The sequence below is a fragment of the Marmota marmota genome, unplaced genomic scaffold, assembly GCF_001458135.2.
Source record: "Marmota marmota marmota unplaced genomic scaffold, marMar, whole genome shotgun sequence".
In the NCBI taxonomy this organism is placed as follows: Eukaryota; Metazoa; Chordata; class Mammalia; order Rodentia; family Sciuridae; genus Marmota; species Marmota marmota.
This window is the reverse complement of record NW_025999968.1, coordinates 21,670,685-21,696,598: the sequence shown is the minus strand read 5'-3', so window position 1 is coordinate 21,696,598 and position 25,914 is coordinate 21,670,685. Positions and strand designations below refer to the sequence as shown.

Below are 25,914 nucleotides of genomic sequence, written 5' to 3'. Positions count from 1 at the left end.
AATCTTTGGAGAACAGAATCTGAGTGATTGTTAAAGGTAATAAATGAAGATTTTAGCTACATACCAACCATAGTATGAAGATTAAAAATCTGAACACCATGTGCATGTTTTTAATTTTTCAAATTTTGAAATTAATGATATATTTAGTAAGATAATAATTGAAGCCATCATGTAATTCAAAATAAATTTTGTTGTATATTCTTCAGTCAGCAAATTTGAGAAATATAGTTACCATATCTTTTGGAGATTTGCTATATTTGGCATTAAATATTGGAATTCATACACCCAAAGTTAGACTACAGACTGCCTTCACCTTCTAAAGACTCTTTCCTCACTAGGCATAATCAGATATGTTTAATCATATAATCTTTATAATTTCTATTAGAGAAAGAGCTATAAAAGACCAATAAATACTTGTTGATGAAGTTTTCAATTTAGCAGCATGATTGATTGTCCTATACATGTACATTTGTTTTTTTAATTGCTTTTCTCTAGGGCCACCTTCAGCTCCTAGGAATGTGGTTTTTAACATCAATGAAACAGCCCTTATTTTGGAATGGAGCCCACCAAGTGATACAGGAGGGAGAAAAGATCTCACATACAGTATAATCTGTAAGAAATGTGGCTTAGAACCCAGCCAGTGTGAGGACTGTGGTGGAGGACTCCGCTTCATCCCAAGACACACTGGCCTGATCAACAATTCCGTGGTAGTACTTGACTTTGTGTCTCACGTGAATTACACCTTTGAAATAGAAGCCATGAATGGAGTTTCCGAGTTGAGTTTTTCTCCCAAACCATTCACAGCTATTACAGTGACAACGGATCAAGATGGTAAGTTCCAATGCTATTCTCTCAAAAGATTCATAATTCCTTGGGCTGGAGTTGTGGCTCAAGTGGTAGAGCACTTGCCTAGCATGTGCGAGGCACTGGGTTTGATTCTCAGAACCACATATAAATAAATAAATAAATAAAAGTCTATCAATATCTAATTAAAAAAGATTCATTATTTCTTTTTATGCACAGTATCCCTGATGGACGTACACCCTAGGCACAGTGCAAACATATATGCTATGCAGGACAAAACAAGAATTTTTGGTTTATGTTCTTTTTCTTAACACACACAATGATATTTTTGATATTTCTTCTTAGCAATAAGGCTAATAAGATAAAATGCTTCTCCCTAATATATATGTATTTATTTTTAATATAATCATATAACAATATCTTTTAATAAGTCCATAAAACATCAAACATCAGTCATAAATAATGTTACTAAATGAATTGAATTTTAATTGCCTCTTATGCTGCTATTCCTTTTCCATGTCAAATAAAGCAAATAGTAAGAAGTTATTTTAATTATAAGTCTTCTCTGTATTGTAAAAGCATTCCAGCCAGCCTTATCCACTCTAAAAAATAGTAAAAATTCATACTGTGTGTGTATGTATGTGTATGTATATGTGTATACACACACAGTATGCATATATAAATGTTATATATAGAGAAATGTATGCAAATGCTGTTTGTTTATAGTTAATGAAAAATAAACTGTTTCAAAAATCTGATAAATTCAATTAAATATTCCCTTTATAACCCTATAAATTTTTTATTGTGCTGTTGTCAACCACAAAAACTTTCATGATTTTTATATGTGTATACATAATATTTTTGAACATGATATAGGAAAAGCTTCAGAGATAAAAAGAAAACTATTTTAAAGGTGTGTTTACAAATTATATGGATACATGAGTGGTTACCTTACAGCAGAAGGTTTTATGAATAAGGCTATACATTGAGCTCAGTGGTAGAGTGCTTGCCTAGCATGCATGAGGACTTGGATTCAGTCCCAACACCTCCTAAAAAGAAAGGTATTATAAATGAGTACATGGATATGATATAAATTTATAAAGACAAAACTAGTTTCATGCACCATTTTAGTTTGGTAGGGAAAGTAATAGCAAATACAACATAAAAATAAAATATTCATACTGTGTGTGTATGTATGTGTATGTACATAAAAATACATTTATATGTACATAAAAAGTATACATTTATTTCTGACAGTTTTGTAGGCTCAAAGTCCAACATCAAGTTGTCAGCAGGGTTGATTTCATTCTGAGGCTTCTCCCTTGGCATATATAAAGGTGACTATTTTCTCACACACCTTCACAAGATTTTTCTAATATACTCTACTTATAAACATGTCAGATATTAGGTCTCAGTCATAGAACCTCCTTTTACCTTAATTACTCTTTATGCCCTTTCTCTACATATGGTGCTGAAGTTTAGGAATTCCACATGAATTTTAAGGGGAAGAAGGATATGCACAATTCAACCCAAACATAATCTAACAGCAGATAGTTGTTTTTAAAAAAACAAATTGAATGTGTTGGAATACTACTCAATATTAAAAATGAATCAAGTATTGATACATGCAAGTTAGATGGGCCTCAAGATACTGTGCTAATTGAAAATACTAATTTTGAAAAGATGCATACTATGTAATTCTACTCATAGAACATTCTTAAAATAGCATATCTGTAGAGATGGAGAATAACAGATTAGTGATTTTGTCAGAGTTTAGAGATTTGGGGGAGACTGATGGGGATATAAAGGGATAGCGGGAAGGAGCCCTCTGGGAATGACACATTTGTATTTCTTGATTGTGGTGGTAGTTTCAGGAAGCTATATATGTCATAATACGCATAGAGTTGCACCCCCTCACACACACACACACACACACATACTACACAAACAATCTGGATTGTACTAATATCAACTTTCAGTTTTCTTGTTGTACTATGCAAATAGTTGACATTGGAAGAAGCTAGACAAAAAGGATGTACAGGATTTTCCTATTTAAGTTTACAAATTTCTTTGAACCTAAAATTTCTTTACAACACAAAGTTAAAAATGTTATTATTATTTGAACCTACAAAGTGTATGGGAAGAAAACCTCAAAATGTTACTAAAAGCATATGAAATGGATGTGAAGTTAATTCAAAATACATGGAAAGCTGCTTGCTGATAATCTGCAGAAATGCCTTTAATAAATAAAGCAAAGCCAAATACTATTGTACAATTATAGTTTCTGTATTTATTAAGAAATTTCCCCTTTCATTTGAAAAATAGCTTTACATCATAGAACTTGATTTAAATTTGTTCAAAATGGAATTCTCATTTTCTTTTTTTTTTATTGCCTGTTCTCTTTTAGTAGGTATAAAACCTTGTTAACTGTGTCATCATTGAAAAGCACATTAGGGTCTTCTCTTCTCTCTGCTTTAGCTGTTTATTTCTGAGACCTTTATTGCTGTCACCTAAAACAAAAGTATATGCCAGTTGGCTAGGTAAAGTGGCACATTCTTATAATCCCAGCATATCTGGAGGCTGAGGCAGGAAGATTACAGGTACAAAGCCAGTCTCAGCAAATTAGCAAGAAACCTAGTGAGACCCTACTTCAAAATAAAAAAAAAATAAAAAGGGCTTGGTATGTGGTTTAATGTTAAGTGCCCTTGGGTTCAATCCCTGGAACCAAAAAAGAAAAAAATACACACACACACACACACACACATTTATGTATATATACACATACACATACATATATATTATACTATATATCATATACATATAGAATACATATATACATAAAAACATATATATATATATATATATATACACACACATATACATATAAAAATATATATATATCCATCCCAGTATAACCATTCTTAGCTATGGGGTGAAAATAATTAAATTTAGGACATAACAAAACATCTTTAATGTGAAAAAACAAACATATTTACATAATTTCAAACAGATACAGTATCCTTTCATTCTAGGATTATAAGACAGTTTAGTCTACTTTTCAACTCATTAGAATAGAATATAAGTTGGTTTTCAATTTTAAAATGAGCTATTTCATTAAAAGTATATTAATGTATATAAGACATGTATTGATCTTGAAATAAAATACAATATGTATTCACATATTGAGACTATTTGTTCTGAAAGGATGATATCATTAAATAACCCTCACCAGTACATCCTAGTTGAAAAATATTAAAAAATAATTATTGTTAGTTTGACTTTATTGTAGATATAAATAGTAATTAAGAATCTATATATATTTAAATTTTGTTGGAAAATACATAAAAATCCTCAACTTAAACTGCCACATATATATTTAATAAAATATGATGGGCAACCTTATGTCTGAACAACTACCCCCATGTGATGATAACAAGAAAGCTTCTTTGTGTCTGAGATTCTGAGAGAATCACATCTGTGAAAATGCAGATGTTCCAGGCAAGGGTAAGATATGAAATAATTAAATTTGTGAGTATGCCACATGTTATTTAAAATGGTCAGGACTCAGTGTTGAATTTAAAAAGAGTTTTTAAAAACCTGAGTGTCCTAGAACCAAATCTCAATTGTCATCATTGTGTACAAGCCTTTAATAAGGCAATTTCACAGCTCAAATAGAGGAAAGGATTTACTGTCACTTCACTTGGAGTGTCTTTGAGAAAGAATTCTCTTTCAAGTGAATGAGAGGCAATTCCCATAGTTATCTGATACATATCACAACTTCATTGGATCAAAATGACCACAGAAAAATGGTTTGCTTTTTATTCTGTAGATTCCATATCATTAATTTATGCCAAATGGACAATGATAAGTGTGATTCAGAAATTGTCAACACATTCAACATATTTTTGAGTATATTCCTTTTGTAGAATGTCTAGTGGGCCCTCATGAACTTTAAAGTCTGGAAAGGCCAATAGTGAATAATTTCACACAAAAAATGTAATTAGTGCTCTGTAAATTCAGCTAAAGAGAAACCCAGAATGCTGGAGGATAAGAGTAGATCTTCCCAAGAAAGTAATATTTAGTTTGGGTTCTGTTCTGAGGGGTGAGTGGAATGTGATAAGGCAAAATGAGCCTTGGAGAAAAACAAGGAATTCTAAATAAAAGGAACAACACAAGGTCTGAGAAATTGAGGAACTAGATTGTTAATGTATTCACACACACACACACACACACAAATATAACACGTGATAATTTTTATATTATATATTATATGTATTTTTGTATTATGTATAATGTATGTTTTATATATTATATGTATATATTTTATATTTCACAAAGGTAAAACAGGTTTAGGGGGAGAATCTAAAAAGTTAATATAAAATTTGGTGTCTGTAAAATAGATGAAACAAGTTAGGAAATCAACCATTTATTAGAAGACAGTGATACATTGCAAGAACCACTGGTGGAGAAAAGAAAGCAGAATAATAAAAGTGTTCATGAGGTCATACTTGTATGAGCATGGAAGAAAAATATTAGACAACAAAAATTATAGATAATTGTATTAGTAATGCTTTTCTACTGTATGTATGCATAGTGTGGGACATGAAACTAAAGAAGAAGTTTGTGCTGGCTTGCCTTTTCTTTCCAATGAGTTTATTTTCTCATATTTAAAAAAATATTAAGAAAACCACATTAAACAATCCTGACTTAATTGTTTGCTGTCTGTTTATAATTAAACCAATGCTTTAAGAAAAGTCTTTCCAAATCACATAGAATAACAGCTGTAGTTAGGAGCAATGTTCCTTGATTATTTTATTCCAGTTGGATAAATAAGATTATAGAGTTAAGACTATGACTCTCATAATTAGGAATCTTTGCAATAAATCTTAATTAACCAACTTCCCCAATCCCTTAGAGCTATATTTGTAACCTTCCTTTTTCACAGTTTATTTAAATGTGCTTGAAAGGTGTTTCATTAGAGAGCAAAACAAGAAAGCAGCACCTAGAAAACACTTGATTTTAATCTTCGGTGCATGATAAGAAAACTAAGGTGTGTAGTTCAGTAAAAAGTAATTATTCAGGTAGTAAGCAGTAAAGGAAAGTGTTAATCATGGATAGTCAACCTGAAACAAATTATGTTTATAGAAATCCTGACATATGCAAAAACCTTTAAGGAGTATGTTCAAAGTGAAAGACATGCTAAATTACAAACCAATTCTGCTGATATTTGCTAAAGGGTCTTTAAAGCAATTATTGTCAAAAGCAACTTGTCTGACTCATGGCCTTCTTAAAATAATACAACACCCCTGTCTCTGACCTTGGGTGACTATATAGGTCTGCCTTAGGCTCACATCTGATTGTAGATCTCATATAATTCTGCTATCAGCAATAATTAATTGAACTGACATTGAAAATAGATTTAAATCAACAAAAGTCTCTATATATTCATAAACTTGATATTTTTTTGATGTACAGTTCACTGCATTTTGGAAATACCTTCTATTTCAAATCCCAAGCTTTTTAGTGTACAGCTAGAGTAGGTAATTAGGGACACTATATGCATTCATTCATTTTTATGCCTGTATTTTAATACAATTTATTTCTGAGTATCTCTCACAATCCCTGTCGTCCTCAGAAATACTGATAAATAGTGTTCTAAAACTTGTGCAACTCTATTCAAATTAAAAAACTAAGCATGAAAGTTTCAAATGGTTATTAGTAATGAATTAAACATAAACCAGTGGCATAAGTTTTGTTTTGTTTTTGAAAATAGGAAATAGTCATGATTTTTTTTTACCTAGGAGAAATTCTATATTATTTGTATTTTTCTTATTTCTTATACATAAGCAAATTATAACTTCATAAGTTACAGACACCTTATATTGATATATAAGATTTCCTATCTCCTAAGGCAAAGTATTATTCCCTGAAAAGTGCATTCAATATTTTATTTATGGAACACAGTTGAAATGTCCGTCAAGTTAATCATTGTTAAATAATTTTATGGTGCTACTAAACATTAAATTAAATAAAATCTGGATATTTATAGGCTTAATTTTTCCCCTATGAAATATCGTTTTATTTCTAGGTCTAATGTCATTTTTTATGTGTCTTTTGAGGAACTGAATGATATATAAAAAAGGACCTAAGGCCTTAGAAATTAATATGGTGAGGATTAATCAGTAACTTAACCCCTAGCCAGCAGCTGGAGAAATTGAACCCTGTCCCAAAAAGTTGTGTACAATACCAAACCAGCTGCTCTTTATTGAATATTTGCTAACACCGGGAGCTGTTCTATGTGCTGAGCATATAAAAATATAAGGGAATAAATAAACAGTTAACAGTTACCAATGTCTGCCTTTGTAGACATACTATTTTAGTGGTGAGTTGTGATATATCCCATGAAGAATTAAATAGAGTAAGAAATTTTAAAGTAAATGGGGGAGAGGGGTTATGAAAGGAAACCAAAATATCCCTTGATAACGTGATACTTGAACAGGTCATGATTCGAGGAGAATATATTTCATTTTTAATATTCCAGGCACTGTGTAGAAAAAGGGAAAAGCCTTAAATTCAAGCAAAAATAGGTCTGAAAAGTAACAAGAAACGATTACTACCTATGTAGTCTTTGGCATATACTGAATTTCATGCACATTAAATCCCCTGAGGCTGTGCCTGCAGAATTTTCAGCAAAAGGTTTAAATCAACACTAACCCATTCTTTAACAGCAATCATGCTTTCTTCTTGGTGATCATACATTCCGAGAGAAATGTGTTTACTCCCGAACTTGATTTCAGGCCACTTGCTTTTACAGTCATCAGTTGTTTTCTTTGAGGAATTCTCATTTGCACATTTTGCAGGAAAGATAACTCAGTATAAAATAATAGATACAATTGCTGTTTTGTTGATTTTTCTATTGCATTGACAATTTTAATGGTATATTAGGAATTGATTAATAAAATGCTTTAAATTTTGTAAAAAATGAGTGTGGTTGTAGATGTTTAACTAAATTGAACATTAGTGTATATGAACATGTTCTGTGTATTCTATACCCATCATAGGATGTAAGGTTCCACTTTATGGTGAGACAATTGTCTAAAAAGCTCTTTAGCCCAATTTCAGTGCAATTTGTTGTTTCGAAAACAGAAGCTAATTTGATTTCATTAACCAAACACTGGCTACAAAAAAGTTAAAAAAACTCTTTCATATGTAGTTACTATTAAACAGTGGGTTTTTAAAATATGTTTTCTAAAAGACTATTATTTTGAAATAATCATTAATAAGGATTAAATGCACATTATTGTGTAGAAAATTTTCAAGGTTGACAGATATTCTGATTATCATTAAAATATGATATTTCTTTATACTTAATAATTTATTACTTAAATTGTAATGATTGAAAAACTAATTACTGATCTTTAATCAAATGAATTCCATATAGCATCTTCAGATTAAATAGTGTTTTTTTTCTTCCATGTATTCCTCAGCACTTTTCTGTTGGTTTGGATTCTAAAACAGTCAGTTCCAGCTACATAATTTGTGATGCCTAGTGAAAAGGGAAAATGCAGGACCCTTTGTTCAAAAAGCAAGAAAAAAGGGCGATAAAAGGTACTAAAATATAAATCTCTTCTGTTTATCATGGTGCTACTTATTTCCCATTTAATGTCCATATTTGTAAAAAAAAAAGTAAAATTATAAATTATTAGCATAAAATTTACCATTGACCTTTAAACAGCTCAATGCCACTATTAAATGCTAATATAAAAGCATCTGTCTCATACAAAATAATTGAAATTACACTATTCATTTTTCTGTAGTCAACCAACCCCCAACACTTGCCCAAAAAATTGTCTCAAGTAGGTTAGAACAGAGAAATGTCAGCCGGAAACATGAAGATTAAAAGGAAGAAGATAGTCCCTGAGAAATTGAGCCCACACATGGAACACTCCCTCAGTACTAAGCATACTCAAGCAGGAGAATGAAGATGCTCCCAGGTTCCCAGGGATCCTTCCTCATGAAGCCTCTTCAACTGAAAACAAAAGCCACCAATGGTCTTTAAACCTCTTCCCTAGAGCTGCTCTTCCCTGGAATAGGTTGGGTGAAAGGGACATCCCTACTGACATGACATCTGCATGACACATACCTAGATATCCAAGGTCTAGCAGACCCAACCTAGACTTTCCATAATGTCCATATCCCATTGTGTCCATATCTGCAACTGGAAGCAGGGTGCATCCCAAGAATGCTGTCCACCATCTGTGAGATCAACGCATTTGCTAACCCACATAGATTAACCCGTTGGACAGGGTCAGAGATTGGAAGACTGCGTGGCTGAGAGGAGGGGAGTAGGCCTGGGAGAACCCATCCTGTGGCTATGGTAAGGGGGTTGCCTGGAACGTGGTCTTCAATCTCCCTGTGCATGTTCCATAGACTCATTCGGCTTAACTTACAAAACATTGAGTGGAAACATAAAAACTATTAAAACTTTCAGTGTGGCTGTAACTGGGCATTAAACCCACTGGGCTTGTGGGAGCTCTGCAACTGCACAGGTTATACAGTCATGAGGCCAGTCCTGAAAACATTTTACAGAAGAGTAATGCCATTGCTTTTCCAACTAACTCCTATGTATTACTCAGCAAACACATTCACTGACTGTGACACTCCAAGATACATGTTTGAGTGAGACATGGTGCCTTCTATGGAACAGCTGGCAGCCCACTTTTTGAGATGTGAAAGTGAGAGCCTGACTTAAAAAAAAAAGACTAAATTAAATATATGATATCAGATTCAATATACATTTTCAAAAACTGAATGCCTGAAATATTACTTAGTATGCAATGCCCTGAATGATGTAATAAATTATTAAATAGTGATATGACAGTGAATGTTGACGTTTCACTTACCTATTTTTATGAAAGAAAGCCTAGTTGTTTGACTTTACATTTATTCTGTTAGGCAGTCAGCAAAGCTTTTAGTAATAAAAGGTTAAAAAAGGAACAAACAAAAATTGAAAGGTAATTCTATAATTTGCCTAATGCTATTCTAATCATTTTGACATTCTAACAGACCTGAGGGTAGGTTTCAGTTGTTGATACCTTTGTGCTCAGCTATATGTATGTTGTGAAAATACAATATGAAGTCTGCCCTAAGATTGAAATGTGGGTTTTTCCTCAAAATAATAACATAACTCATTGAAATTATTTGTGCTTCTTCTTTTAAGTAGGATTCAGCCTACATTTAGATGGTTTTTTATTACAGTAAATTCTAACAACAATGTACATACTTATAATATGTGAATAGAAATGCACTTTATCTTTCATTTTGTCTTTAAAAAACTGGTTTTACACTTCTGCTGAATCACTAAATTTCTAAAATACATGTTACTTTTTACTTTATAATGCTCAGGTTAATGGATGCCCACCTATTTTGACTTCCTACTTCAAATATTGTCTAAGTAAATAGTAAATTGTTGACCATTATCTATCTATGGGTTCAGATTACATTTTAACAAGTTTATTTAATAGTTATTTTATATCTCATAATTTGATTTTTGTTTTTATTATATTCATAAAAATAAATATGTTGAACAGTTATAGATAGGAAATTGCACATTCACAGTGCTAGAAATGAGGAAGAGATTCTTTATTCTGTCTTTATGAGAAGATATGTTTAATGTGCTGAGCAGTTTTAAATATTTAAAATGTTCAACTACTGTTTTTATTGAGCTGTGTTACAAAATGTGAGATATATTTATTAAAAAGAGAACAACTAAGCTCTAGTTGAAATGCTACTTAATTATACATGTAAATTTAAACTACAATTGATGTGCAAAATTATTTCCTAAAATAAATTATTTTTCATCATGTGAATTTTATTATCCTAACTGCTGCCAGCTCATATTAGTTTCACATTTATATTGTCAGGCAATAATTTCTATATGCTTAAAAGAATTTCAAGACAATGTGGAACTGAGCTACTTACTAGTCAGGTGGGTGCACATGTATCCTTTTCAAATAAATATTATTTTTTATCCTGTTTTAAAGATCTCTAAGAACTTTCCATTCCTCTTGTATCATTTAACTAACTCTTTCCCCTTGGTCTTCCATATGTCTTACCTAAAAACTTCCTACTGCCAGTGTAAATGTTAGCTTATTTAAAAGGTAAATAGAAAAAATAAATTACACTTTAGGAGATGGAAGTTCACTTTCTCTGCATCATCACTTTTTATAGATAGGGAGACTTTCAGTAGTGCATTCGAGTTAGATCATCCCTACTCATTTCTAGTTTGCAGATTTATCATCCAAACCCAGCTTCATCCATTCTTTTTTCAATTCTGTACTTCTAATAGAGTAGACAAGTATTATGCATCAATGGCCATTATTCTTACAGGAACCATTAAAAGAAATATAATATATCAGATTATTTATATTTTGGATGCATTTCCAAGATAATCTGAGAGTCCTGCTGTCATTCTCTCACAGAATGCTGTGAAAACTTTGGGCCATTAAATAGAAGACTCCTTTCCAAAAGAATGAGAGTCATGGAATTAAGAATGCTTATTTCAAAAGAGTTGAATGTTTCTATCATGATCACTCTGGTGACATCAATCAATGGTGCCTCCAGGAAACATTCAGAAAAGACAGGAAAACAAGGCCACTACCTTAAATCATGTGCAGTTACTGATGATGAGCAAATATCAAATTTACATCTTTTCATAATGCAACCACTTAATGTTTGCAATCTAGATCTTCAAAATAAGGAATGGTTTATTCTATTTTAAAAATTTATTCACTTTTTAAAAACTACTTTTAGAAACCATGAATTAAAATCTCATGTTAAAATATTATGGGGTTCAATAGCTTCTTTTATTTGACTAAGCTAAATCTTTATAGATGTGCTAAAAATGTATAACATGTTTTCAAGTCCTCAAATAATTAGTACTGCAAATGTAGTATAAGTTAAAATAATTAATTGTCTTTATGTGAAATTTTGATAAACTATAGTGAGGTTAAAGTCCGAGAGATTTAAGTTGAAATCTCATTAAATAGTACAGACTTAAATTACTGCTTTAATTCTAAAATAGATTCTCAGTAAATGTCATGTCCTACCATATTAGTACTTTAGAAATAAATAACTAGATTTAGCCACTCATAATTTAAATTGATCAAAAATACAGTTTTAAAAAATAAATTGTTAATATAACATGTAATTTTTGTTACACATTTCTTTCAGTAAAAGAATCCATAATGGTGGATGAAATGCAAAAATAGCCAATTGTAATAGCTTTCTGATAGATCTTTTTGTGTGATACATCTTTCATATATCACCTTCTTATGACGAGTTGACATTTAAATGACCCTTTAAAGCAGAGATCCTTATTCTTTCACTCCAATGTAGAATTGAATGTCATCCTATAAACTTTTACTATGAATTTTCCAATTTTTTCTCAGTGATTTTAATTTTAATTTTCCTTTCCATACATTTTTCTTATTCTCCTTCTATGGTGACCCAGAGTCCCAGTGAGATACTGAATTCATACATCTGACTTCATTCATGTGACTTATAAACCAGTTATGGCTTGACAATGTGCCAGAAGCACCATGGGCCCAGGCAGATGAGGGGAAGAATTCTGCCTTATTTCACATAAGTTATAGCTACTAGGTCTTGTATGTTGGAAAAACTATAATTTTAGAGTCAAAAGATGCTAAAATCATTGTTGTGTATATATGCTAGAAAAGTAAAACAAGTTTATACAATTAGAATTTGAACAATCAAATAGATTCTATACTATCTAAATAAAACAGAGATATGGCAAGAGGATAGCATTGCTGTATTAATTTTTGCATTAAAAACCCTTTATTTTCAAATTTTACTTTTTGAGAATTAAAGCTTTTTTCATGATTCCGTTTCTTTGTTGAAATATTGTTTGTGTTCTATGTTTGAAGTTTTCTTAGGCAGTGTGGAAGAAGGTTTACATAATATTTTCAAAAATCAGTGCATTGTGTTTATATTTTGAAAATGTCAAACGTTCTAGGATAATGAAGGTGTTACATGAATAAAAATATGGTGTTGTTCTTCTTGGATGCTGAAAATTTTTGACCTTGTATTCTCATCTAGGAATGTCTCCTTAAAACATGAACATTAATGTTAATGTTTAATCAAAATTAACTAATAAGTAATGAGACCTTTCAGTAATTAATTTGTTTCTCCAAGAAAAAATTAAAAACAGTTTCTGATCAAAGTGACCACAAAGCTAGTTTTGAAATATACAGAGTTTTAATATAGCATGTAAACTATATCCCAAAACCAATGGGAAAATAGACATTGTAGCTCAGTGGTTAAGCACCCTTGGGTTCAATCCTTGGTACCAAAATATAAATAAAATACAAGAGCGAAAAGAAAAGTTAATGATTACAAAGCAAAAGATTTATGAGTTTAATAGAAATTTGAAATGTCAAAGCTAATATAGGACTGGAGATATAGCTCACTGGGAAAGCACTTGCCTAGCATGTGTGAAACCCTGCATTCAATCCCCAGTACCATCCAAACACATAAACAATACTGATTATGGAAAAGAAGAAAACACTTGTAATGAATAGACTAAGGTAAAAATTGTCAAAGGACAAAAGTTACCAATTCTCAGAAGACATGCAATTGTCTAATGTGTGTTAACATTACTGCATTCTTAAACTCAGAGAAATGAAAATTGATACAATAATAATACAATAACAATAGGCAATATGTTCTCCTCAAATAGAATTTTTTTTTTTTTTGGTAATTCTCATGCTTGCTTAGGGTGAAAGTCCTCATATTACTAAAGAATTAACTACAAAATTGTACGTCATTGTGTATCTGACCCTTTTATATTATTATATTCCTTAAATCCACTATTATATATCAATATTTAAGATATGTAGGCTGGGCACAGTGGTGCACACCTGTAATCCCAACAGTTCAGGAGGCTGAAGCAGGAGGACCATGAATTCAAAGCCAGTCTCCCCCATGCGGAGGCGCTAAGCAATTCAGTGAGACCCTGTCTCTAAATATAATACAGAATAGGGCTTGGGATGTGGCTCAGTAGTCAAGTGCCCCTGAGTTCAATCCCTGGTACCAAAACAAAACAAAAATGAATCAAAAAGAATCATAATACTAGTCCAATGTACTTTTTTAAAAATAGAGAAATGTATAAATATCCTAAATGACCATCAACAATTAATAAGTAAAATGTGCTGTTTATAAGTGGAATGAAAAGTTTAATGAATGAAAATAACAATTACAACATTGCATTATGAATAGCATGACTGAAAACTGTCTACATTATTATCCATATTGTGTGACAATTGTTGTCTACATACAGTTATAAGAAAATGAACTGCACAATTGTAAAGTATTTGCAATGTTTTAATTCTCTGTGTTGGTGGGATTACAATTAATAATTTTGATTATGTCTCCAAAATGTCTTTCAAAATCCTTTATGATATCCTTGTATCTCTCTTTATACACACCATGTCACAATACTTACATACTCTGCATTTCAATTACATGTTAATCTTTTCAATTGTGTGTGTGTGTGTGTGTGTGTGTGTGTGTATAAAATCTGTGGCCTAACATAGCATTTGTCACATAAAATATATGTATTATATATTTGCTAGAAATTTCACAACTTAGGTGTGTGAATGTGTTTCTACACATATATTCATATAGTACATACACAAATACACACATAGAGAATTTCTACCATACTCAAACCTGTTAAAGTGTTAATACCATGATACTTTCCCCCTTGATCATAAAGTTCTCAGTAAGAACATCAGCTATAAACATTCTATTAATAGATTCATTGTTCTGGAGACCTACAACAGGCATTGTGTTCAACTTTGTAAATGTAAGCAAGAATGCCATGAGAATATATAGGAGAGATTATTGTCTATTTGGTTTTATGGATCTCTAGGGCTCCAAATTTCATATCTTATGTACATAGTTTAGTCTGCTATTTACCATCTGCATACTCATAGATTTATAACTTATAATGTCATTATATTTTTTTTCTGTTGAAATGTCCAGTAGTTTAGTCACATACAGAGGCAGAAAACAGCCGCTAAGAATCTGATCAACTCTTAGTTCTAATCCCTAAACTGCTACTATCCAGCTGTGTAAATTCACACTATTTTATCTCTCTGGACTCCAGATTCTTCATCTATAAAATAAATATAGTGCTTTAGATAACATGATGAGCATTCTAATATGCCATAACTATAGCTCTGTGTGGAGGCTTTTCTTATTTAAAATCAATAGTCTATGATTACAAAGACTTGATCTGATAATAAGAAAATAACAGTTTATAAATATGCAGATATCTTTCCTATACCTTCACTAAAATGACATTCTCCTAAAATCTTATTTTAACTTTCCATATGCACAGATATGTCTAGAGACCTTGCACAGTAATGCTTTTTTAGGTATTCTTGAAATTTTGTCATGGTGACTTTGAGTTGTTCAGTTTCTTTAAAAGATAAAGAAGGAGCATCTCAGTAGGTTTTCCTCCCATGTCCAGTTCAAATCATTTGACTCTCTGTGAAAAGAAATAAAAATCCTGATGGTTTTTAAAAAACAGAAAATATGCTGCATTAAACAACTGAATATATAATAGAAACAATTTTAATTGTCTAGGCATAACAGTAAGAATATATCCTCCTCTTTTTTCCTTTTTTTTCTCATTTCACTATCACTTTCAACCTCATAATTTTTTTATTACTACCTGTGTTTATCGTATATTGATTTTCCAAAATAATACCTAACCAAGGGTCTTCAAAGCAATTTGTATGTGCTCTTTATTCCATCACTTTATCCCATGATCAATACTTTCCAAATGTAATTTGGCCCTTCAGCAACGACATGGAACCTCTCTGAGGACTGAATGTTCTTGGTGTTTTATTATTGGGTACCCTTTATCCCTGGTGTTTTTAAAAGTACCACATATAATGTAGCTGTTGGATAAATTATTAACTAATGAGCAAACTCTTATTTAGCTATAATACATGAGTATTAATTTCTATCGTATTGTGTAAATAAGAAAGGAAGGAAGTGATGTAGTCCACTTCCACAGCTTTACATAATCATGTACCAAAAGTAGACAATGAATTTAAAAAATGTCTATTTTAGCATGGTGTGGTGGCACATGCCTGTAATCCCAGTGGTTTCAGAAGCTGCAGCAGGAGGATGGTGAGTGCAAAGCCAGCCTCAGCAAAAGCAAGATGCTAAGCAGCTCAGTGAGATCCTGTCTCTAAATAAAATACAAGATAGGGCTGGAGATGTGGCTCAGTGGTCAAGTGCCCCTGAGTTCAATTCCTGGTATCTACCCACCAATACGTCTATTTTCTTTTATATGTTCAATTATAAAATACAGATTTTAAAGGCTTTAGTTTAAAGGCAGAATGCTTAATCAAGCTGGAATATTTCCCAGAGGCATTTCACCCTAAAAGTAGAATAACATTTGGATTGGCTTTGTACATCATGTCAAACCTTGGGATTATGGATCTATGCAGGAAGAACAAATTTTCACAGTTTGTTTCTGTGAGGGGTATAGAAAAGCCAAATAAAGACTTTGTGTTCATATCTTCACTGAGTTAAGAACTCCATCACAGTCAATGTTTAATAAGGAAGTTATATAATCATGATCACTCAATTTAGGGGGAAATTTTGAATGGTGTATTATAGACTAGATCTTAGTAGCAATATTATATTCCACTTTTTCAAATACGAGCAACGCCTGATGAAGACTGTAGAATATTAAAAATGAGATTTACCAAAGGGAAAAGCTTTCTCCTGGGTGGTGTTCTTTAAAGAAAGGCTTAGCAAAAAATAGTTTCCATCTGGGAGCAAATTTACATGGCACTGTTACAAGATGCACAGTTTTGATAGTGATTTATAAACAGCCATTACAGTGGAATACTGGTTGTCTTCCCACAGCAACATCTCTGAGCACTAAGCACTTTTTGGTCAAGCCCCTAGGATTTAACTGCAGGGTGCACAGTTATAAAACCGTTTTTCATTGATCTGAGCTGTTGAATTCTTAACTGTAGCTTATTTTCACTTTGATTTTGAAATCCATAAATGCCAGTCACAGCATTTAGGAACTAAAATCATTGGCACAGGAATTTAAATGAAGAGTGATAAATCAAGACTGCCAGTGGCTACTGCCTCAGCCAGATGCAAACACCACAACCACAGTTTCTAACAGCCTTGCATGCCTAATTTTAAATTAAGTATGACAAATTAATCGGGAAGTTAATTACTATCTTGAAACAAATAGTCTGATATTGATTGGGAAGGGCATCATAAAAAGCTGTGTTTTACCTTAACAAAATACCCAGAGGAAATATTAGAAAATAGAGACATACAAATAACAGCTCAGGTAAAAAAAATTAAAAATTTAAAAATTTGTTATTTATTATACATCTAGATGGATGAGTCTAGGTATTTGAAAATGGGTATTAATCTGAGAATAGCTTATCTAGTCTTAAAAAATAAGGTGGTAAATTGGCAGATGCATCTGAATCTTGGTGCCCACATGGTGTATGGAGGAGGCCCAGACATGTGTATCTCTACCACTGCTGATCAGATACTTGATGCCCATTAACTCGTCTCATGACAGATGAACATAATGAACAGCTCTACTTTAAGTGAATGTGACCTTAAACCCCTAGAAATGGTATAACTCACATAATTCCTAAATAGTCCCTTGTTTATTTTTCTGTATTATGTTCCATGATGTCTGTTGTCTTCTGACATTTATAGAACAAAAGGTTCTTCTCTAAGTGACTCCTACTGGACATAATTTTAATAGCATTTGGGAAAATATTTTCAAGGAAGAACTTGTTCTTTGTAATTTGAAGGAATCTTAAGAAGATGTGTATAGTTCAACCTTCATTTTGGTGGAATAAAATTTCAGCGTACTTATTGTGTCAGACACTTTCCAGCCACTTAATATGAAATCATAAGATAAACCAATCCCTATGAGGTATTACTTCTTGCATTTTCCACAGAAGGAAACTGAGATAGTATTAGACTAAATGAATGTCAAGATCACCTATCCAAGATGTGGACAAACCAGAATTTTAACTAATCAGTCTTGTCTGAAGGTTTAAGCTCTTAGCTGTTAGGACAAACTTTTAAAACCTGGGCCTAGAGAAAACAGCAGTCCTTATTAATAAAATTAATTATTTAGTTAAAATTTATTAACACAATCTTCATTCTTCTTTTTTTGTTGAACACACCAGACCATTTTTTTACCTTCTTTAGAAAATGAAGATGGGACACATAGACTGAGACAGCTCATAGCAGACACTACAGAAATTATGGAGAACCACCACAGTAAATTTTTTGACTTTTTAGCTGGGCTTCTGAGCTATTCTCAGAGTACAATGTCTTGCCCACATTGGAAGAGGCTCTAATTCACAGCTGGATATTGAAACTCAAAATGATGATTCTGTGCACATAAAGGAAAAGAAAAGGTTTTAGTTCTTTCATTATACTTAATTTTAACCTTGACACAAATATACTTACTATTACTTAAGAGCCATGTTTATGATGCAATATATCTTACAAATTTTAGGGAAAAGCTAAAAGTTATATTTAATAAACGCATATATTTCTTGATATATTGCCACATATACATATATTTCGTCAATTCCAAAAGAAATGTGCTTAATGCATTTCATATATANGCATTTCATATATATATATATATATATATATATATATATATATATATATATATATATATATATTTTAGTTGTAGATGAAATACAGAGTATCTTTTATTTATTTTTATGTGATGCTGAGGATCAAACCTAGTGACTCACACGTGAGGCAAGCACTCTACCACTGAGCTACAACCCCAGCCCCACTTAATACATTTCTTAATAATATAACTCCACTTTTCTACTCAGCTCTGTGTTGTTTGGGTTTTACTTTTGGTTTGGTCTTTTGCTGTTACTCCTTTTTGTTATCTCCTTCAAGTCTTTGCTTAAATGGTCCTTTATCAAAGAAATACCCATGCCCTCATTATTTAAAATTATTACTTTTTATATCTAACATTTCTCACTCCATTCTATGACTTCCTTTTGGTTTATCACCATTTCCCACTTATTTATTTATATATATATTTATTTATTTAATCAGTACAAATGATTTTTCCACTGTATTTAAATATTTAATTTCTGTCCCCCTCCAAATTTAACATAAACTTTTTCTCATCAAGTACTTCTGTTATGGTTCCTTGTTCTAGACCTTGTGTCCATAATACAACCTGGCTTATACTAAGCACCCAATACATATTTGTTGAATGCACAAATAGAGAACAGTTGATTAAGTGAATATTTCTTACAAGTCATTATTTCATGATAATATTAACTACTTTTTAAATTAAGTATGCTTTTGATTCATAAATAACTGATATTAACAAAACATGTTCTCATACATAGGAAATAGCTGCAATAAGGCATTTAATTTAAATTCATGAATATGTTTATAAAAATATAGAATACAGTATTTTAAACTATCGCATTTAGTATGCTAACTTCAAGGCTATTTTCTAAGCTGCCCCATCATTTTATGTAATTATAATGTACAAAATTGAAAGAAGAAAAATGATAACTACAGTATGTATTCTTGGAGAAGGGAGCATAGCTGTGTAGTGAACGGACGGGAGAAGGTGTGTGGCTTCTCATTCCCATTCTGATTCTGGCCACAAATTTGGGTGAAACTGGAACATCATTGTGGCTTTCTCTATTAAAGCTATTTTGTGAAATAAGAAGGACAGCTCCTTTATTTATTTCAAATAAAAAGATGACAATTCCTTGTAGAAAAATGATGAATCTCTTTATGTGTCCCTCTAGAATCTCACCTTTTTTCTGTAAAGAGCCAAATAGTAAATATTTTCAGCTAGGCAGGCCATAAATTCTCTATCAGATTACTTGCTTCTTTCCTTGTAACATGCAAATAGCCCTAGATAGTGCATAAATGAAATAACATGGCTGTGTTCAATAAGACTTTCCAAAAGTAGGCATGGGACTAGATCTGGCCCAAGGGCTGTAGTTTAACAACCTCTGCCCTAGATGTTAACATCTTACATTCTTAGGTAATAAATTCGATGCTTTGGATTAACTTGCCCATAACTTAAAATCTGAATAAAAAGGAAAAATTCTCCCAAGACCTAAAATGATTTTTTCTCCTTTAGAATTAGACATTTTGAAATACAGAGTCAGTTATTTTATTTTTAAAAGGATACTTCAGGCATTTCGCCTTTTTAACTAAATGTGAAAGTGGAAGTTTCAATGTAAATGTATACATGTAATTAATATAATGTGAATTAAGGAGATTTTCTCCAGTTGCCCCTATTTCAGACTCCTTATGAGGATGAGCAATTCAAAACTGAATTAAAATTAACCAGGATAAGTAAAAGTTAAGATGAATTATTTTCATGTATTATATAGAGATTTCTGTGTTTAAAATGCAGACAGCTAGCACTAACCAATACAACTTATTCCAGCTATATATCTTTCTCTTTATTGGATTGTTGCTTAAAAACTGTAAATGCAATACAAGAGATGTTGGTAAAATGCTAGCAAGCAGTGCAATTCTAGAGAACAGTGCTATTGTACTGATTTGGCCATTAAGATAAAAAGACTGAACCTTATCCATACACCATTCTACTTAACCTTATCTTAAAGAACTGCATAAATTCCTGGAAATAGCTTAGGATATGCTAAAAGGGTAGAACAAATATATAAAGAACAAAAGTGAAAATTGAGACTTTGATATTTGGCTTTTATTTATAAAGAAGGGCAAGTACATAAGTATTTTAACAGAGATGTCCAGGAGATGATTTGCATATAGATAAAATCATTTAGGTAGAAGTTGAGTTTATATTCGACTCGCCAACTCTCCGTTAGAAATAAATAGAAATAAAGAGGTGTCATAAAACAGAACCATAGATAGAACTATTGCAATCTGTAGCCAATGTTGTGTAACCACAACAATTTGTTATTTTATATTGAAATATGAGCTTCATCTGCTTTCAAGTGAAAATTAATTGACTACTTTTTTGTTGTATTTTTTACTTATTCATATTGTGAATGTGTCTATACCTGTGAACATTTCATTGATTTGAAAAAGTAATTAAATAATAAAACTACTTCACAAGCCAATTTAAACAAATGTAGTTTATTCTTCATCTTACTCATTTTATTATTTCTTTTATGAATTCTGTATTGGAGAAAAATCTCTTTAATGGTTTTTATGAGCACAGATACATTGGTCCTCTGTGGTCAGAAATACTTTCTTGCATACACTAAAATAGAAAAATATAACCCAATTTAGGATCTGCTTTCATAGTGTCTGTCAGAATCTAGCCCCTATTAGAATACTGGTTTAAGATCAATAGAAAGGAAGGAAGGATATAAAGCAAAAATATTATTTACCACATCTTTTCTGAGAGAACAGTATTGTCATTTAATATACCTTCAGTAAATGTTGGTTAACTGACTAAATGAATAGAGGAGAAAAAGCTAATGTTTATATTTAATTTCCATTTTATATTTTAAATTGAAGTTTGCTTATTTTGGCTTGGGGAGTTTTTATTTTTATTTTATTTTCCTGAGCCTAATGGAAGATGATAAAGACATTTATATTAGAAAAATCTCCAAACACATGAGTACAATAAGGTAAGGTTAAATTGGGGGGATTCTAGGCCCAAGAAAGAGTTGCCCATAAATCCCTTTATTCTTTTCACTAGGAAAAATATTCTCAATTTGCCTTTGTTTTCTGAGTGAACAATTACCAAGGAATTATGTCTAAAATTGCCAGGAATAAAAAAGGACTAACTAATTATGCCAGTTAGCAATGTAATTGGTTGATGTGTTTAAGAGTTCCTTAATTTTATTTTTCTCATAAAACAGGAACAGAGGTTGAGACATTGTTGAAGGTGATAGAATTACTCAGTGATGATTCAGGGATTCAGGTTCTTTCTGCATTTCTGCTTTATCATACAAAGAGTATCCGCTTACTGTTTCCTGGTTTGCAAAGATGCTAGCTGCTCCTTCTGGCCACATACCTGTTTTCAAGCTAGCAAAAATGTATGTACTGCAAAACAGTAATACCAACCATCCTTGTTCCTTTCTTTTGGGGGCGGGGGGAGCTTTTATCAGTCCATAATCAGCAAACTTCTTGTAGGATTTTACTAGTCAAAGTTTGGCCCATAGCTATCCCCAACTATATAGCAGGTAGAAAATAATGGGTGCATTTTAGTTCCAGTGGGAACAAAGGTCCATGAAGAACACCCTTGAAAATGGGTATTGAAAAAGCTAACCTACTGTGTCTGACACAGTAATCTTTAGCAGGTTTGTGAATTGAACTCTTTAAAAGATAGATTCTAACAAAATTTATCAATCGTGATGTTTTGATGAGTTTATAAAACAATATTTAAAAATAATTCTGAGTTTGTATAAGCATCTGTGAAGCTAAATAGAAAAAAAAATTAGGAATGGTCCTTTTCTGGAGGTGAAGATATGGATTATTTTGTTTTTATTATAATTATTTAAAATATTTTGTAATAGGTACTATTTCATTAAAAGTGAATGGTAAATCAGGCACAATGGCACATGCCTGTAATCCCAGCTGCTTGGGAGGCTGAGGCAGGAGAATCACTTCAAACCAGCTTCAGCAATGGTGAGGCACTAAACAACTCAGTGAGATCCTGTCTCTAAATAAAATACAAAAAAAGGGCTGGGGATGTGGCTCAATGGTTGAGTGCCCCTGGGTTCAATCCCTGGTACCTTTACAAAATAGTGAAGTGTAGATTTTCCTAGGAAAAGTTGTTAGAGATATTATAAGTTCTTTATATTTTATGTCTATTAAATAAATAGTTCTATATTATAAAATGATGTTAGAAAAATCATTAAACTATACTTTATAACTAGAACTATGAACCATCAACTATGAACTATCAACCATCAATGGATATTCTTGAAACAGCCAAAAGAGTATAAATAAGGAAAGAATAAGTTAAGGCAGCCTACCTTGGAAATATTACTCTTGTTGGTGAGGTATTTATATTTTTTATTTGTTATACACAGTTGAGTTAGATCCTGTTTAAGGAAACCATGTATTGTTAGGCCTAATGATAAGAAAACATTTTCGAATTCACAAAGACAAGAAGAAAGCAATTTTAATTTGCTTTGTTCATTTTAAATACAAAGTCCAAGAATTTACTTTTCCATCACATTGGACAACCATACTTACTTTCATTGTACTTCAGATTTATAATTATTCCTCCCTCTATATGATTTCTTCTTGATATGTATATTTTAATTTTGGCTTCATGGGATTGAAATACATATATGTCCATATTAATTGAATGATTAACTGTTCACAATAAACTAATAACTAATTTTATAAGAACTTGTAAGCAAAATGAGTTTTATATGCTCTAGAGGGACTAGAATTTGAGTAATGCAAAAAGCTCTAGAAAATTTTCAAAAGCAAAGACAGACAACTCTTCATATGTACACAGAAATGATTTAAATATATCTGAAGAAAATAAATAGATTTAATCAGTGTGTTATTTGTAACAAACATGAAAATGGGTGAATTTTATATAATTATAATTTATAAATATTAATAAATAATATGAAAAGCACTAAAACCACAATTTTAATGGATCAAAACAAATTTTAAAAGAAAGAATAAAAATTGCCTATATATTATTTAAAACTGTTTTCATTAGTAAGCAAGGAAATTTAAAAACCATAAATGTTTCTTAACCTGTCAAATTAGAGGTGATTTAAAAATACATACTACTTGATGCTAGTAAAGATGTGCAAGATATAACTCATACACTGTGTGTGGGAATTTAAATATATTTAATTAATGATAAGGATATTAACAGTATTTATTGAGACACTTTAAAATGTTTATATATTTGGACTCAGTAATTCTGCTAATAAAAAAATATAAAAAAGTAGAAAAATAAATTTAAAAAACATAAATGTTTAACAAAAGAAGAGTGATTTCATCAGTTACTAACACTCCTGAAATGATCCATGTTCCTACTAAAATTTTTTAAAGAAAGGTAAAATTCTCATGTGATGATATTTACAAAAAACAAACAAAACAAAACAAGCTAAAAATCTGCAGGAGCACAGTTCTGCTTAACTTTAGAGGAAAATATTCATTTGTACAGGATAATATTTGGCTATATTAATCATATCAGTGATGGTTTATCTTGCTTTGTACTATTGTCAGTGATTCTTATTTTGATTTTCTGAAAATGAATAGTCCTAATTTTTATAATCAGGTAAACAAAATGTTTTTTTTTTTGTTTGTTTGTTTGTTTTTATTGGTTGTTCAAAACATTACAAAGCTCATGACATATCATCTTCCATACATTTGATTCAAGTGGGTTATGAACTCCCATTTTTTACCCCAAATACAAGTTGCAGAATCACATCGGTTACACATCCACATTTTTACATAATACCATATTAATGACTGTTGTATTCTGCTACCTTTCCTATCCTCTACTATCCCCCCTCCCCTTCCCTCTCATCTTCCCTCTCTACCCCATCTGCTGTTGTTTAAAATGTTAAACCTTGAGTTCAAACTACAAGTTGCTCACACTGTGAGAGGACGTTCCCCTTTAGGATATTCTTTAAACAGCCAAAAAAAAAAAAAAAAAAAAGTGCCTTTGTAAGGAAATCAAAACTGAGAGGAGCATCCTCTGGAGACCTAGTGACCCCAAAGGACCTGCCCCATCAGTCATTCACAAATTTTTAACTACACATAAGCTCCTTTTCAGACAGTATTCACAAGTCCAAGTGTTTCAGAGGAGGGTTGATCATTTCAAATGGTCCTTTCTCTTTACTTTACTTCCTTCATTTCCCTCTCCCTTGCTCCTTAACTTGCTTTTTTTTTTTCCTTTTTTTTATTCCCATTTGTCAGTTACTCCAGGAATTCCTTCCTTAATCTCTTGTGTTACTTCCCTTATCTCTCAATTTCTATGCAGTGTTTCTCAAACTTGAAAATGTATCTGAATTATCTGCAGCATCTTGTTTTCCTGTACTTCTGATTCTTTAGGCCTGGGGTGAGGTCCAAGATTCCTCATTTCTAACCGATCTCTGGTATTGCTAATACTGCACTTTAAGTTACAGTGAGGTTTTAACCGTAGGTGCACATTAAAATCACTTAGTATACTTAAAAACACCAACACCTGGATCCTAACTCCACGGAGTTTGATGTCAAAATCCTATTGAATGAATGAATGAAGCCAAATCTGTAAGAGAGTAATGGCAGATATTTATTCATGTGATTGAAGTACTACAAGAGACTTAACTATGTGCATTACTGAAAAATGTAGCAAAATTTATTTTCACAATAGTATAATTTTAATGGTTTTTGTTTTGTAATTGTTGTCCATTAATTAAAATACCCAGCTGTTATTTTTTTAAATCTTCAAATTCACAGAAATTTCACATTGCATCATTAAATGTAGATAGGATACACTCTATGAATTTTCTACATCTTTGGAGTTTTGGTTATCTAGACTTTGTGGACAGGCACATAGCTTTCCGAAAAGAACAAACATAGTAACAGAATTTAAACTGTCAATAATTAGATTGACTTCCAATTAGAGAAAGCAAAAATATAGCCAAAAACTCTTAGTAAATATAAAGGAGTGGAGATAATACCATGCACCATATCTGATCATAATGGAATGAAACTGGAAATCAATGAAAAAAGAAGGAAGGAAAAATCCTGCATCACATGGAAAATAAACAATATGTTACTGAATGATCAATGGGTTACAGAAGACATAAAGGAGGAAATCAAAAAATTCTTAGAGATAAACGACAATTCAGACACAACATACCGGAATCTATGGGACACAATGAAAGCAGTTTTAAGAGGGAAATTCATTTCCTGGAGTTCATTCCTCAAAAAAAGAAAAAACCAACAAATAAACGAACTCACACTACATCTCAAAACCCTAGAAAAGGAAGAGCAAAACAACAGCAAATATAGCAGAAGACAAGAAATAATTAAAATCAGAGC

At 31.6% G+C, this 25,914-nt stretch overlaps 1 protein-coding gene across 1 annotated transcript in view; it reads left to right on the top strand.

The window, feature by feature from the left end:
- Epha6 (EPH receptor A6) overlaps nt 1-25,914 on the top strand; it is an 800,746-nt gene that overhangs the window by 352,331 nt on the left and 422,501 nt on the right. Inside the window, exon 5 of the mRNA XM_048803856.1 lies at nt 496-944. Within this exon, the coding sequence (XP_048659813.1) occupies nt 496-944 (449 nt within the window). The remainder of the gene's footprint in view (nt 1-495; nt 945-25,914) is intronic.